The sequence below is a fragment of the Castor canadensis genome, chromosome 5 (assembly GCF_047511655.1).
Source record: "Castor canadensis chromosome 5, mCasCan1.hap1v2, whole genome shotgun sequence".
In the NCBI taxonomy this organism is placed as follows: domain Eukaryota; kingdom Metazoa; phylum Chordata; class Mammalia; order Rodentia; family Castoridae; genus Castor; species Castor canadensis.
The window spans coordinates 76,930,349-76,948,166 of NC_133390.1; the positions used below are offsets into that span (position 1 = coordinate 76,930,349).

Sequence of the window (17,818 nt, forward strand, 5' to 3'; positions counted from 1 at the left end):
AATATGAATTTAGGGATCTGGACTGTGAGATTACCAACAGTCAAAAGCATATTTATAAAGACTATTACACAATAGTCAAATATGTGGGTGACTCAATAATGGACTGCATAAACAGCAATTCTTAATTTCATCCTAAATACTACTCCGTGGACCCTAAGAGATAATCTAATATTCAGAAACTAAATTCCTATGCTTGAGCTTATATTTTGGGCTTTGTCTATACTACCAACTCCAAGAATATTTATATGATGAATCCAAAATAATTTTTCCTAATTGTAGTCCATGAATGGAATAAAGCAATATGATCTTGGTAGAAATGGCTGATTATTGTGAACAAATCAGTAGCCCCCTTAAACCGTCCATCACCTTGCGCTTCTGTTGGGCATAGCTCGTGCTATATTGGCCAGCAGCTCTGCGTGCTTCTTCTTCATGCTCTTGAATTTGCTGTTGTAAGAGAATGAGCTCACCAAGCAGACCCTGCCATGAGTTTACAATGAGGAGAAAGAGGGAAATTGGGGAGGAGAACATGTTAAACCAAAGGGCACAACAAAGGAACAGATGCAAGACAGGGAAGAATGGACAGCTAAAACAAAAATGGAAACTCATGCACCTTTAGAGCTTTTTTTTTGGGGGGGGGGACTTTGTACTGCATTTCCATTTTTCCCCTCAGTAAAATGAGATGTCTCAGAAAAATAAAACAGCATAATTTAAAAAGTGAAAAGAAAAGCGCAATAATAACTACTAGTGAATAAAATGAGCCAGCTACGTAAAATCAACACACAGTAAAACCTAGACTAACTGGGACACTCAAGCAAGATAGCACGCTGGGGCTTTAAATGTTTCTGGTAAAGCCCTTATTTTTGAATAGCCAATAGTGCTAATATCTGATGCTGACCTGAAAAACGGAGAAAAAAAACTGTATTTTTTTTTTTAATTAATACTGTTGATCTCACAGGCCTAAATCTTCTAATTCTCATAGGACTGACTAGAAGATCATAATAGCATATTTACTTATTAAATGATTATTCCTAAGTAAATATTGTTTTCCTTGATATGATTTCTTCAATTAAACCCTATTAATCTGAGTTTCCTAGCACCAAGTCAACCAAGGTTTTATATTAATATATTCTATGTGCCTTTTGCACACAAATTTGATTAAAATTTAGGGCTCTTTTTTGTTAAGTTAAAAAATGTTTTAAGTTCTATTTTGATTTTATGTAACATTAAATAATTTTCACTTTTTATGAGCTGTTTTGACATTAAATAGAAATAGCCTCTGAGAATATGACTAAGAACACAGTTACTAAGCAAAGCACTTATAAAAGAATTAAGGTAGAGAGAAAATATAGTTATGCAAATTAAAAATGAAGCAAGCCATTTTGGACCTATACAGAACATAATTACCCTTTCTAATTCTAAAATTAACTCTACTCAAACATGAAATGTTAAACTGGTATTATTTTTATTAGACTGTATTCACAAATGGTATGATACTAAAATTTAAATGTTATTTCCTGTACCGAATTTTAAATTACTGTCTAATGAGATAATATACTTGGAGAAATGAGTAGTAAAGGACAACTAAGAATCAACAATGCTACAAGTCTAATATTTTATCAATTAGAAATCCTAAAAGGTAAAGTTCCAATAAATGAGGCAGTTATTTTATGCAAAAAATAGTGTTCTCAAAGAACAATGGGCTGAGTTTCTACCAAGTCCTAAGAATGATGTTAGGAAAGCTGATACTTGTTAAAATAACCTAGACTAGCAGTTTAAGATATTGTTAGAATTTTTAAAAATAACTGCCAAAATAGTGTTTTCTATAATTAGAAAGTCTCTTAAAATAAAATGCTGGTTAACATCACATTCAAAATTTAATTCACCCAAAGGCATACTTACTTAATTTATCTTACATAACCCAAACACTTACATAAACATAAGCTTTTCCAGAAAATAAATATATACACAAGTCAGTATTACAGTAAAGCATTTCAAATTATAGACAGGTTAATACACAATTTTGGGAATTTTTGTTTGATTCTTAATTTCAAATAGTTATAATCATTGTCAATATTAAACAATGGATAAAACTGATTTATTACAAATCAAAGGATAAAACTAATTAATTTTTTTTTCCTCATGACAAGTGAAATTTCAGTATTTGTTTCCAGATTCAATAGTAAAAAATATATTCATAAAAACCTAGTTATCTTTAAAGACCTATCTTTGAATCAGTTTTATGACCATTGACAAATCTACCAAAGAAAGACAATGTCAGCTATCTTTATTATTCCCATAATTTTTGTCATTTTTATATCACTGCTTTTAAAATAGAAAACATTTTCTCTTTTATTTTACTCATTGTTTCTTCTTACCATCCAAGTGTTTAGATTTCTCAAACAACTACCTTCAAAGAAGGTCTCCTATGTTGGCTTACACAGCAGTGTATCCACTATATCTAAATATAATCAGCATTATAATTTATAAAATGCCAAGGCATTTTTATTTGTAGCTTAAATAACTCTCCCTAAGTCACTGTATATATCTAAAAAGAACTTTATGGTAAATATTCCATTATCTATTAGATTACAATAAAATGCCCCTTTCTAGTTACACCTCCCTTTCCTTCCAAGTCTGTTATTGAAGCACTGGTATGTGAAGATAGATGCAATTAAATGTTACCTCCTGAAAAAAGTAGGAAGAAAGTAAGAATTAGACATAAAAAAATAGTATTTATACTATGCTATACATTGTAAAGAGATTACCTTTCCCCAATTTTAAGCATCAACAAATCTCACCCTAAAAACCAAATGATGGGCGTTACAACTTCAAATTTCAAGCCATGTGGAACAGGGAAGGAAGAAATGTGTGTATCTACTACGCAGAATATAACCCTCAGATGTATAAAATGCATTACCATCCAAGCTTAGACATTTTTCTTCCAAGAAATAGCATATAAATAATTATTTTAGAAGCTCTGTATGTAAAATATAGTAATTATTATAAATCACAATAAATTATTCTTAACAGTTATAAAGAATACAATCGCTAAACATGTCCTGGCCATTGTCAATTTGATCTTGTAGCTCTTAGTCTCATATTTCATGGGCAATATTCTTAGATTTTTTTTTAAAAATTACAACATTAGATCAAGAAAATTAGTAATAACTCCAAAGTCTAAAACAATACTGAAAATGAGTTTGGTGGATAAGATTTTAAGTAATGTTTAAATGTTACACTATACTCTGAATGTTTATCCACCTAAATTCAATTATACCTAACACCCAAATAGTAGTATTGAGAAGTGGGGCTATGAGTAGTGATGAGGACAAGAGGGCTCTGGGATTACTGTCCTTATGAGAAAGGGCTCCAAGAGCTGCCCAGTCCAAGGACACCAAATGTGCTGACACCTTGATCTTGGTTCTCCCAGTTTCCAGATAAACAAGAGAGAAACTTCTGTTTGTAAGCTACCCAGTTTATGGCATTTTTGTTACAGCAGCCAGAACACTAAGACAACTATAAATCACTTATATGTGAGTATATTTTAGAAATATGTAGCAGAACAAGGCCCATATTTTGTTTTGAGATTGGGTCTTGCTGTATTTCCCAGGCCAGTCTCAAACTCCTGGGCTTAGTAAGCCTCCTATCTTAGCCTCCTAAGTAGCTGGGACTACAGGTTGTGCCATGGTGCCTGGCATTTTGTTAATTTTTATACCTACCACCTTCAATAAATCCTGATACACCTGAGACATGTTAGAGCCGTGAGACAGAATAGGGTTTGTCATGTTTGTTTTTTACTTAATAATCATTTAATGTTTCTAACATAAAAATCTGGTTTTTTTCTTTGATTGTTTTGTTTTGGTTTTTTGAGACAAGGTCACACTATGTAGCCAAAGCTGGCCTTAAACTTGATATCCTTCTGCCTCAGCTTTCCAAGTGCTGAGATTATAGGTGTGTACCACCATGCCAGGCTTCTAGGATCAAATCTCAATGGTTTTTAACAAAAAGGTTTAGTTTATTCTGTAAACTAAACCTATAAACTACATACCAACCCTCCAATCTATTTTCCCATCTTTTCATAATACCCTGAAGGCTCTATGGAAAAGTGAGAGAAAGAAGCTAGTCAATTATGTTAATGTTAACTCATATAATAATTCAAAGTGTAGGGAAATAATGATCATTGTCATCATCCTCCTAGTCCTCATGACAACCAACATTTATTTAGTTTTATTATGTGTCACTTCTTGTCCTAATGGACTTTACACAATTCTCCCTTGTTCACGGTCACAGTTTAGAAAACAGGAAAGGCAGGATCTGAGTCCAGGCACTGTGACTCCAAAGTCTGTATCTGATACCATTGGGTAATGGGGTCCAGCTGTTTTTAAAGTGCTTTGACCCATGAAGTTCAATCTACATTTGAAAGAGGAAAATGGTTATACTACAATACAATGGAAGGCATATTTAAAGTACTACAGAGCAGGAGTTGGCAAAGAATGTGGGCAGGCTGAGTAGCTTACAGACAGAGCATCCTAGCAGCCTAAATAAAATACTTACTACCTGGCTCCATACGGAAAAGTTTGCCAACCCCTGTTTTTGAAGTTTTATAGTAACTTTGTCCGGCAAAAGAACTTTATGAAAATGAAGATTTCTTTCCCCTTCCATTTAAAAAATATTCCTAAGCACTGAACTACTTTCCAACATTTGAAAAATTCTGCTACTTGGTTAGTTAAAAGGATCTATTTTCCTCTACCAATAACACATAAGATATTTATGGTAAACTGAGAAATGTTATTAGTTATCAGAAGGAAAAAAAGATCTTTCTGCTTTGGATTATTTAACTTATCCCAATACAGAACTGTTATGTTGTAGTTTACTATTTGGATAATTTCTACAAATATTTGTGAGATGAACACAGCAGCTATTATTAATAACCAGCAAAATTTCTTTTAAATCTCCTTTGTTCTGAACGGTTTCTTGAAACAGTGTTGTGTATGTATGCATACATATTAACTAAAATTATTTACTATTTCTTGGATGACATAACGCTATGGTGTGCTTATTACAGAATAAAGAAGGCTGCCTGTTTTGTCATTCTGCTTCTTCTCATGGACACATTCCTTGTCTTCTTGTGATCCCTCAATTTCCCACTTACTACACTCCAGTATGTAAGTGGTTTGGATTCTGGCTATGAATCAGTCTACCTATAGTTGCTAATTTGGTCAGGAAACTTAAGAACTCTCCAAATCTGTGGTTTCCTAATGCTTCTGATTGTCAAGAATTTAATCTTGCCAGTACTATACTATTGATTGCATGAAGAGTCCCAGAAATGTAAACCCTATGTAAGCAACCCTACTTTATTCCAATTTAGAATTATCAACTACATGAAATACTTCAACAGCCTTGTTCTTCTCAGTAATTGCCAAATATGAAGGAAAAGAACAAGTCACAGGTAATCAAAGCAAAAAATCTATGAGGCCTAGCTGGGTATGAGTGGCTCACACCGGTAATCCTAGCTACTTGAGAGGCTGAGATAGGGAGGATAGCAGTTTGAGGCCAGTTTGGGTAGACAGTTCATGAGACCTGTCTCCAAAATAACCAGAGCAAAATGGACAAATGGACTGGAGGTGTGGCTCAAGAGGTAGGGTGCTTGCTTTACAAGCACGAAGCCAAGTTCAAACCCCAGTCCCACCAAAAAAAAAAGAAAAACCAAATCTCTGGTCCCATTCTTGTTAACATGAACCAAATTTATTTTAAATCAGCCTCTCTTCAACTAAGTTACAGCAAGCAACTAATTTTGCTAAGAGCCCAACACTATCTTATGTGCACTAAGGACAGAGATTTAGTGACAGAAATAGTCCATTAGGTAGTAAGAACACAAACCAAAGTGAACAGTGATTCATGTGCCAAGAGTTCTAAACATTGAGTAGAGTATAATTAATGCAACTAAAAGTTTATGAAGAGCTTCACCAAGGTGACAATTAAGCTGCACTTTAAGGATGAGTGATAATTAAGGATGAGTGGTAATTAGAAGAAAAAGGAAGGGGATACTGCAGCTGGGAGACACAACGTAAACCAAAAAACCCAGTGTAGCATGTTGGAAAAGCATTCATGTACTATCATTTAATAATTACATTTAAAATAACTCTAGTTTTCATGATTTGGGCCTTTAAAAAGTCCTTCAAACATTTTCTGTAAGTTATAAATGTGCTTGAACCTTTAGAATGACCATTTTTCTTACTTTTGTGAGATGCTTATGACCAAATGGAAACATGAAGAACAAAAGCACAGATAATAAAATGTCTCAGTTAGCAAATCAATACTCACTAAAACACCACAATCTTATAGAATTTAGAAGAGACAATACACTTAGTCATTTTATTATGACTTATATACAGAAATCTGCTGATTTACAAATCAGATGAGACCATTAATTCACTAACATAGGCTCACCACTCCGATTTCCAATTTGTCTTTAGGAAGTTCTAAGTTCTCTAGCTCAAGAAAATTATTCATTCGCACAAACAGCAATTTTGAACATTTTTTCCCAGTGGACACAAATTTTAAAACTTTTGATTAGTAAAGTTATGAATTGGCTTTACTGTACACCAATCATACCTCAATAAAGTGGTGTAAAGTTAAAAACGTGGTTTTACTATTTTTCAATGTTTTATTAATTGAACACAAATATCTGAACATTTGATTAACACAGCATAAAAAACTAGCATCCACAAACTAAATGGATACAAATCTAGGTAAAATCAAAGAAACTTGATTACTTAGTCTGTGCAGCAATATGTGAAAACATGTTTTCTGTATACTTTTTGAAAACCTCTATCTACAACTTTCCCAGACACCTAAAAGTCTAGTGAACTAAGATTAGGAACCACAGAGAATCAGTTCATCATGATCCATTCTGTCTGACTCAAGTCAAACTATCTTACATCTGTGTCTCCCTCAACTCCCGTCACTTTCACTTCAGTTGACTATGAATGGTCCTAGCCGTTCCTTTACTTGCCAAGACTTCTCCAGATGTGTTCTCCCACTAGAAAGGATGAATCTTTTAGTTCTAGTTGTGTAAATGTTGTCCAATCATTACTACATTAAAAATTGATTTGCTTTTAGATTTTTAGTAGAAGTCTAGCCAGAAATATTGTCACAAACATGAAAACTACTAAACTTAAGCTTCAAAACCTGAATACTACTTTAAATCTGGGGCTCTCCCTTTTGAACCAATCAAAAGAGTTTTCAGTTATACTCTGGATGCTATCCTAACACTTCTGATTATCACCAAAATTTTCAAACTTGATGTATGAGTGATTTCAAAAAGGCTACTGCTATGCTAAGGTCTCTCCATGCATGCTGACACTCAATCACTGATTTGAAGGCAGTCTCTTAATATCAGGAGTTTATCTATATCTTGTCTGAGAAGTTCATTATTCATAAGCATCACAGGCAACAGTCAAGCTACAGAAACTCATGCTGTGCATCAACAGAATTTAAAACCATTAACTAAGGCAGGGCATACATTTTTACACAGTAAATTTTTATATTAGCATTTACTATAATTTGACTTAACCTATAATGATGAAAGTAGCTTAATTACAACTCTCAAATCAGTATTTGCAACAAATTGGAAAAAATAATTGATGAGTTTGTAGTGGGCAAAATTACCATCATGAATTAAGAAAAAGTTTAAAGGAAACAGTCTACAAGAACTATAAGACTTCTACAAGCAAAGGAGTAAATTATAAAAGAAAGCAATACATTTACTTTCATGTCTATTGTATAAAATCAAACTTGTAAATAAATTCCCAAAGATACATTCTCTTGCTTCATCTACACTGTAGGGCTCACAGTCAATTACTGATTATTCCTTTATCACCTTGGTAAAGTTTTGAGGGATTTATTGGAGCAAAGTCCTGAAATAAGTTTCTCATTCACCAAAGTGATCCCAAGCCACATCAAAGAAAACAGACATGCACACCTCCTCTAACTGATTTAGGCAAAAACAAATACTGTCAATGAAAAACCATACTACCATGCGTGTAAGAAAAACTCCTTCTCCCAGTTAGATTAGCTCATATTTGCACAGTAAGTGTACCTGCCATAAGGGCCAAGCCCTTGGCTCAAAATAAGCTTTAAGTGTTAGGCTAATTTCTATATGCCTCCATCAGCATGAAGAGTCAAGAGTGTTCTTTGGTTAAAAATATATAAATGCAAAATGTATCAAAAAATATCAAGTTAAAGGGCACATACACATACATTTTGACATATGCTTTATCCAAAAGATACTTAAAAGATTAAAGAAAATACACTGAAATATAATGAAAATTTGGAATAGCACATAAAAAGCTCAGTTGGCCAGGTGTGGTGGCTCATCCTTATAATCTAGCCACTGAGGAGGCAAAGACTGGGAGGATTGCAGTTTGAGGCCAGCCCAGGCAAATAGTTTGTGAGAACCCATCTCAAACAATAAAAGCTGAGTATGGTGGTACATACCTGTGATCCCAGTTATGTGGAAAGACTAAATAGGAGGATGATGGTCCAGGCCAGCCTGGTCATAAACTAGAGATCCTACTCAAAACACAACTAAAGCACTTGGCTCAAGTGGTAGAGTGCATGCCCAACAAGCGCAAAGGCCCTGAGTTCAAAATCTTAGTACCATTACAAACAAACAAAACAAAACGTTCAAAGTTGAAGGATAGGGGAAGAGCCGGAAACATACACACAGGAACTATTATTTCCTTCCTGCTCCCCAAATAAATATAAAATTACTTCCATACTATATTAAAACTCAGTGCAAAAGATATTCCATATTTCATTTAAAAATATTCATAGAATATTTTTCCATAAATCTATAAATTTAGATAATATTTTTCAAAAACTTTTCAACTCATCAGTTATCTTACCAATTCCAAAAGAATGAAAAAGAGACTACGAAAATGTCAGGTAAGCACATGATTATAAATACAGAGTAATGCATGTTATTTTACCTGAGCAAGTCTTCTACCACTTTAATATGAATTCTGTTAATGCTGATAGTGCTGAAATTGACATACCTTCAATGGCCCTAACTTTGTATACTCGTTTGAGAATTGATTTATTCCCTACTGACTGACTTTCTACTCTTTTCATTAATTCTCCTTAAGTGAAACTAAGTCTCTAGAAGACATTTCATGAGAAAGAGGGTTTTGTTGATAAATCCAATACTCGCTATAGGCTCTGACTCCTCTTGGAGATGCACAACGCACATGAATATATTAAGGTCTGTGAAGTCCAGAAGAAAAGATGTCTGCTTGCTTTGTCTACATTGGCTTTTCCCACACACACTTAACAACAAAACCCTTTCTTGGACCAACCCTTGAACTATTATTTCACAGAACATATCTGAAGGAAATGGGCTTCTGTAATTGTATTTCCAGAACTGCTGAATAACACTTTGCATTTTTCACTAAGATTAGTAAAAACATACTTTCGTATTGCCATTTTAAAGCTGTCTAAAAAAGTAAAAACTTTTGATACTAACTATTGGAATTCTGTATTATACTTACCTTTCTATAATGCTTGTCACCTTCAGATGCATGATCTGTTGCTCTAAATGCTGTCTCTCCAGGTGAACCTTAAAAATAAATATGCAATCCTTTTATCAACATTGTAAGCTAAATTCCAAATTACATCTTATCAATTAAAAGTAAGTGGGGAGGATGGGGATGTAGCTCAGTCTTGTGTAGCATGTGTGAGGGCCTGAGTTGAGTATCCAGCATGGCCAAAAAAAAAAAAAAAGTAATCCCAGTACTTGGAAGGCTGCAGCAGGATTGAGAGTTCCAGATCAGTCTGGGCTACACAGCAAGACCCTGACTCAAAATAAACAAAAACAAAAACAAAGAAAACCTAAACGGATTCCAGAGAACTCAGGTTGAAAGTATCGAATCATTTTTTATTTTACAAATATAACTGGGAACCTATGTAGAAATTTTATTTTTTACAGCACATTTAACCTATTTAAAAACATAAATAACTGAAAATTATAATAAAGACAATATTTGGTAAGGATTATTTTACATGAGCATTCTTACAGTTTGGCCAAATACCACCGCCCTCAGACCATATATATAAAACAAATTTAAAATGTCAACTATGACAGGACAGATGAGACAAACTAAAATTACTTTTCATTTCAATTGTCAAAAACAATTAGATTTATTTCAAGAAAATATTTTGGCTATGCAAATTTTCTTTTACTGGTTTAAATTTTATATACACATATTTAGGCATTTTAATTTTATCACAAAATACACATTTCATTATTTTTATCTAAGGGATAATGAGTTTGCCTAATACAGTTCCAGGGTTTAAAATTTAGCATAAGCAGCATTATAAATTTGGTCTGAAATTTTATTTGCAACATATTTATTAGAAGCGTTTAGAAGGCATGTTAAGATCAGCAAAAATGTCTGTTTACACACCTAACAAGAGAAGTAGGTCAGAAGCTTCTATGACTTCACTAACCAATTTGTGACCTGTGAAAAATCAGCAAAAGGGGAAATAAAAATGTAACATTTAATAGAATGAGCAAACAAAGATGTCTGAGATCTCAGATTTATATCACATAAGGGCAATAATTGGGCAAACAAGTAAATTCTATTTATTATGGTCCATCATAATTAGATTTTAAAATCATCACACTGCCTCTAATCAATCATGAAAAGCAAATACATAGGAAGTCTCATCTCCTTGTCAAAGAACAAGGTGTGTTTTTTTCCCTCACTAAAAGCCAAGCATAAATTTTCTTTCTTGGGTCAACCATTGAACTATTATTTCATAGAACATATCCGAAGGAAATGGCTTCTTTAATTTTATTTCCTAAACTTCCATATAACACAAAGATTAATACTATGCAACAAAACTTTGTCATCTTTTTCTTTTAAAAAAAAAACCAACTGTTTTTCATTTGTACTAAATGTTCAATTTAAAAGATGAGAATAAACCATCAACTACGTATTATTTTTCTTCTGTAGTTCTTAAATCTTTAAATTAGATAAAGATAAGGTTCTCCTTACCTGTGGTAAAAAAGTCTTTCAATAAGCTAAGGCTTTCGACAATCTTGTCAAGGTCTGGTGCTAACTTTGCAAAGTCCTCTGAATTTGGAAGGGCTTTTCTAATTTTCTCTGGAGGAGATCAAAACACAGTCATAAATAGTCTCAAAAGAATAATATGTGTCAAATATTAATCTAAGAGCTATCAGAGCATTAACTTGTTTAAACCTCAAGACAACCCTACGAAAACAGCTACTATTGTCAACTCCACTTACAGATGAGGAGCTGGGATACACGAAGGAGTCAGGGTTCAAGACTGGGCAGTGTAGCTTCAGAATGCAGACTCCCAGTCACTACCCTGAGAACTGGCAAATGTATTAAGTTGAAAAGTATTCCTTATGAGTATTAGAAAAACAATTTGGAGGCATACTTTTCCTAAAATACCTGTGTTAACACAGCACAGTTTTATCTTTAAGAAGTGCTGTAAGTGCTTATAGTGATTAATTTCACCAAGAAATTAGACAATGTCTTCACAATGGGATTGAGGAAAAAAAATTCAACCAAAAAAAATTTGAAAAGATCACCATGAGTTACTGTCACTTAGCTTTCAAATTTTTTTTTTCCATTTACTTATCTAAAAAAGGGAGGTAGTATCTCAGTAAGGAGAGAAATCACTCTGGATACTAACAGAATTTTAAGGAACTCTGCTTTAACCAAGGTATCCAATCAAAAGCACACAGGTTAGGTGGATCAAGGTACCTATGTTCTAGGCATTTTGTAGAGTGCTGAAAATGATGTTTCAAAAGGCTGTGTGGCAGCATGGAAATGCTGACAAAATGTGCTAGGTAGCAAAAAACAAGATACCAAAGTGCAAGTCCCCATGACTATATAATTTTTAAAAAGAAACCTAAAATATTAGCCATGTGCACATAAGAAGTACAACTAAAAGAAAATGTTCCATAAGAATGGTGGCAGCTATGTTAAAATGATGGACTACTGGATAAATTTTTATCATACAAATTTCTTTGATAATCTATTACTTTTATCATTAAAATAAAATTATATATTATATTCATAAATCAAGAAACTATCTTAATACAACTATTTGTTTCCTAAAGAAATAAGCCCCAAATTATTTTAATGTAGATGATACAAACCAAAATCAATATACTCATCAATTTCCCACACAATGTCAGGCACAATCCACTTATAGTCACTAAGGTCTGGTATCATATCTTTCCATTGATCAAAAGTCTAAAAGATAAGAAAATATGTCAGTCAGATATAGAAATGTAAAGAGAAATTATGTCAATTAAAGCATTAATCTATGAAGAGTAATGTATCATGTATGAAACTTTTAAGAAAAAAATGTACTCACTCAGTTCTTTCAAAACCAAATTAGCAGGTAAGCATATAAAACACAAAACATGTAAATATTCCTCTACCAAACACAGAAAATGTAAAAATTCAAAATATACTCTTATTTCAAACAGGTCTTATTTTGGTGTTAAAGAACATTATGGAGCAGAAAGAAGACAGACCCAGAGACAGAGCATGTACTAAAATGTGGCCTTGTGAGTACACCACGTAATTTTCCTGTCTCTGCTAGCAGATGGCAAAGCTCAAAACCAAACCTATGTGTTCTCATTCATGGCCCAGGGCTCCTTTCTTTAGGCCATTTTTATCTCTTATGATTATAACCAAAATTCAGAGGGCATTTTCCTATTAGTGCCATTGAAAAATCCAATACACAGTAAAGACACACAATAAGGGTTTAAATATCCAAATATATCTAACTATGCTAAAGAAAAATGACCTATGCTATAAAAATTTTAAATAATCATGCTGGAATAATTGGAAAAACTAATAGGAAAGTTAAACTCACCTTTTTGGCTGTATAGCCACCTCCAACAGCAGATCCCAGTATGAGATACCGAAGTTTTAAAAGCCTTGCTGCTAACCTAGCTGGCCAAAAATTCCTGTGGGGCTGGTAGCCATATTTAACTGGAGAAAGTTTCAATTTATGTAAAGGAAGGTTAGTTAGAGAAGAGAACTGCTGAAATGATGTCTTTAATGGGGGTCTTTGGAGCTTTAAGGTGGGATGATGTGAATGATAAATACTTCGTGAAACCAGATGCAGTTTTTGGAGTGGTAAACATTCTTTTATTCCAGAGCTGTGTTTCACCAAAGATTGGCAGACCTCACTGAAAGAAAAACAAGTATAGGAGAAAGATCAGGCATGGTAACAATGCAATGAAAATGACATAAAAAAGAACAATCCTCTAAAGGGAAAAGGGACACATGCACATGTGACCAATCATGACCTGTGACTCAATAGCTGACATTAACTAACCACTTGCTATGTTCCAGGCATTGCTGCAACATGTGCTATCTCATTCAATCCTAATAATCCATTAAGACTACAGCAGCATTATCTCCATTTTACAAGACGAGGAAAATATGGCACAAAGACATAAACACAACTTGCCCAAGTCCAGAATGACAAAGGAATAAAGGTAGAATTCAAATTCAGGCAGGTGGACCTCAGACTCTGCACTCATATTTACATGGCTTACAATACTGATTCTGGAATTAAAACTAAAAGAAGAAAAAGAATGGCTGCGTAGCTCAAGTGAAGAACACTTGCCTAGTAAGTGTAAAGCTGAGTTCAAACACTAGTACTGCCAAAAAACAATAATGGAAAAAAAAGAAAAAAGCAGATACTTATTTTATTAAATGCTATTAATGCATTGTAAATAAAAATTGAAAACAAAAATACATGCAAAGTTTTGCTTTTAGGCACAAAAATTCCAGCAGTTGAGAACAGCTATTCTCTGCTCCTTCACCTGTATCTCCCATTCTTAATCCCACTTTAGGCACCTTGCTCCCCAGAAAAATCAAAGCAGCAAAAACGTCCCCAAAGAGAAAATAATCCAAAGTACAAGTATGAGTTCTACTCCATTGTCCTTACCAAAAAGAACCATACGCCTGATCTTATTCAATACACATTCATAGTTGCTTAAGCAGATTTAAAACGTGATTTGTTTTTTGTTGTTTCTGCATAAAGTAAGACTAAACAGTAATTAAAGATGATATTAAAAGCACTGTTAGGTAACAGTAGGTCAGGAGGGGAGTAAAAAGATGACCTTTGATCTGCTGTACCTCCTGCATCTACACCCATTCTCTTCTTCCCAACAAAGGATTACAGCAAGTGGTCCACCTCCCATTACAGGCAAACCTGTGTGGCATTGTCTCTCCCACGGCCCTTTTAGGAATCATAAGTAAAGTTTTTCTCATCTTGAAGAAGGGGGGAAAAAAAAACCCCAAATTGGAATTCCCCTGCTCTAGCTACTTTATGAAAGATAAGCTAATCCAACATGGTTTCCATTTCTATCACTTTGGTGAAACTGCTCTTACTGAGTGCACCAAATGCTTCCAGTGGGCATTTTCCCAATCTTAGTTTTTCTCAACAATGTTAGACAATGCTGACATATCTTCATCCTTGGACCTTCCTCTTCCCTTGGCAATCTCCAGTTTTGCCCCTCACAGCTGTCCTTTTCTGTCTCCTTCTCTTTAGCTTTTCAAGATGGCAAGTTACCAAGGCTTAGACCTAACCTACTTCTGTTTTCATTCTCTCCAGGCAATCTTTATTTACACCTACTTCCTCAATTACACCTACACACTCATGTTTCTCTAATTTCTGTCTAGTGCAAAGTTAAGATGCAGGTCTTTGTGTCCAAATGATTAGTCAACATCACCACTTAGATATCAAAAAGGTATGTCACATTCAAGATATCCAAAACCATGTCCAGTCCTTGACCTTCCTGTAGTCCTCCCTATCTCAGGAAATGGTATTAGTTAAGTATTGAGTTGAATAAGCCACAGACTTAGAAATCATTCTTGACACCTCCCTCGTCCCACCATCAGCAAAGCACTCCTGTCTTTCCCACTTAGCTTTCATCCAGATCCTTGATTATGCCACCCTCCTTCCGTGTTGGGGCTGAGAGTGCTACCTACTTAACACCTGCTACTCTTTACAATCAGTTACCTTTCTCTGGTCCCTCATTACAATGCTAGTCTCACTGCTATATTTTGGCTCTATTCTTTTTCTTCATAGTGCTCATAAAATTATTATGTAATAATGTAGTTACTGGATTCATATTGGTCTCCCCACATACATTACTATAAGTACCGGGTCCTATTTTTGTTTACCCTTATTTCTCTACGGTTTGCAGTGCCTTACAAATGGTAGACACTCAAAAAATTTGTTGAATGAACATAGGTTATTGGGACAATTAAACTGCAAAAACCTATGTGGAATAATACAGCAAAGGCTAGCACAAAGTAAGTGCTCAATAAGATCTCTTCAATATGAATTTGCACTAAGCTCCACTAATAAATGAATGAGTAATTAGCCTGTTAACTCTCAAAGAGTTATTTTTATTTTTCAGAAGGGAGTTAATCCAAATATATATCCAAGTAGATGAACTCCAGAACTCAATTCAGCCTGAGGATGTTTTTGCTTTTTGTTATTTTCTTCCTTCTTTGTTTCTAAATCCCTAAAATTACTATTTCCACAATGACGGCACCAAAAACTATGGGTAGGAGTCAGGGGCAGGGATAGGGTATTCCAGTCTTTCGGGTCAGTAATTACAAGTAAAATGTTCGTCAATTAGTCCCCAGCAAGAGATTACTGACCCAAAGCAAATATCAGTACATAGAATGATTTCTATAGCTTCCAACTGAAAAGATAAGTGGTCATGTAGGAGAAGACTGCTTTGCACAGCAAGGTCCTCTTGATACACAGGTAGGAGAGAAGCATCATCTGAGGAAAGGCTGCTTGGGTCACCCTTTAACCCATTCCAATTCAGCCCAATGTTAAGAGCAGCAACTGTCCCTCCCTTTCATCTCCAAGGCTAAGCCATCTGTCAGGGAAGAGCTAAGGATCCCAAGTATGTATGTGGGAGGGAGGGGGCTTAGTATATAATATAGGCATTTGTAAGGAGCTCAGATCACTTGCCCACCTGCTAAAAACCCTGAAACTAAGCTTGTGAGTTGATGCAATACACCTAAAACACCCTTTGCTCAATCAGCCCTCTCCTTCAGCAGTAATCCAAATAAGGCATCCACTTCAATCACTACTCCTCTATGTCTAAATATGATTAGATAAGCATATCCTCATAGCACCGGCAACTCTTAAGGTGAAGAACATTATTAGTCCTGGAAAACACAGAGATATGAACTATTTCTTAGTACCTTCAGGAGGATTCTTTAAAATACTGCAAATATTGAACAAGAGCATGCTGTTATTCAACAATAACAATCAAAGGGCAATACAAAGTTTATAAAATTAAACATGTCTTTAAGTGTTTAGTTATTTATTACCTGGTAAATGGAAGAAAAAAGTTGAAAAAGGACTTAACAAATATTAAAAATTAGCACATGGAAATTAAAGTTGTAATAGCCAATACATATTTTTTAAAGGGAGCAGATTGTGGTGGACTGAATCCCATGGGGTGCATGAAATGATCCATTGGGATTTAGGAAGAAAGCTTCTGGATGCAGTATTTTTTTTGTATCCTATCCTTTATATTAGGGTAGACTAATAATGTGAATAGCTACTAGTACAGCGAAACATATGCGTATATATATATATATATATATATACACATATATATATAAATAATTTAAAAATAAATGTGCACATACACATAATAGAGTACACACATATTTTAACAGATGAAGGATGTACCCTTCATATTTTGGAAAACATGGACTTACAGGATCAATCAAGAAGACTACTGTTCATTTAAAAGGTGTCCAGAAAGAAAAAGAACAAGAAAAACCAAAGTAAAAAAATAAAGACGTAAAAGAAGAAAAACTTTTCCAAAATCAAACAAATGGATCTTTATAGTGAAAAGGCTCATTGAGTGCCAAGGCAAATGAGTGGCTAAAAAAAAAAAAAAAAAAAAAAACCCACAAAAACCCAAAACTGAGTAACTTAAGATAAAGTCAAGATCCTAAAAGCTTTGAGGTGAAAAACAGACTTCTATATTCAAACAAAACTAAAATTCAAATGTGATGCAAAACAGATCTTCCCCCCCCCAAAATGATCTACTTTCTTGCTCACCTACCATCACTTTACCTATATGTTATTCTCTAATATACAATTCTTTTTTCATTAATTTTACACAAATACTTGTTGCACTCAAATAAATGTTGGACTCTGGTCTTCTCCATGTCAAGGTGCATGAATTTACATATATATGTCGAAAATGTTTATGTTCCCATCTGTTAAGGAGCATGGGTTAACTGTACAGTTTCGTTAACAGGCGAAGGAAGTGCAACAAAAGACAACTTCCATTGCTTGGGGTTTTTGACACGCACCTCCATTTCTTCTGGCAGTTAAACAAGAAATAGACATTTTAAGCCATAACTCTATAGAATCCATAACTTCAGAAACAATTTAGCATAAATTGAATAAACAAATAATATCAATTAAAAGCCAGTTTGTTCTTAAGCTCAAATTTTCAAGATTTCTCTACACATCTTAATTGCTCCAACAGAGTATGCTATTTTCTGTACTGTTTTCTCTTTTTTATTTAAAGAAAATTAGAAGTTTTCCCACCAAATTGTAAGTAGAAATACAAAGGTTGTAAATAACTTACTTTGATACCAAGGGTTGTGGATTTACCCCAAATTAAAATTCCATGAAATTAAAAATAACCATATTGTATCTCACCCAGTTCTGCTTTTGGACTCCAGTTAACTTTCATAAAACA

The 17,818-nt window shown here is 34.1% G+C and overlaps 1 protein-coding gene across 4 annotated transcripts in view; it reads right to left on the reverse strand.

Moving 5' to 3' along the window:
• Opa1 (OPA1 mitochondrial dynamin like GTPase) overlaps positions 1-17,818 on the reverse strand; it is an 85,988-nt gene that overhangs the window by 66,963 nt on the left and 1,207 nt on the right. Inside the window, exons 2-7 of one of the 4 annotated variants that reach the window (XM_020181698.2) lie at positions 12,922-13,240; positions 12,194-12,290; positions 11,061-11,168; positions 10,467-10,520; positions 9,552-9,619; positions 367-477 (exon numbers count right to left, since the gene is read on the reverse strand). In XM_020181698.2, coding sequence (XP_020037287.1) covers positions 367-477; positions 9,552-9,619; positions 10,467-10,520; positions 11,061-11,168; positions 12,194-12,290; positions 12,922-13,240 — 757 coding nt within the window. The remainder of the gene's footprint in view (positions 1-366; positions 478-9,551; positions 9,620-10,466; positions 10,521-11,060; positions 11,169-12,193; positions 12,291-12,921; positions 13,241-17,818) is intronic. The other 3 variants (XM_020181700.2, XM_020181699.2, XM_020181701.2) reach the window with 3 other exon arrangements.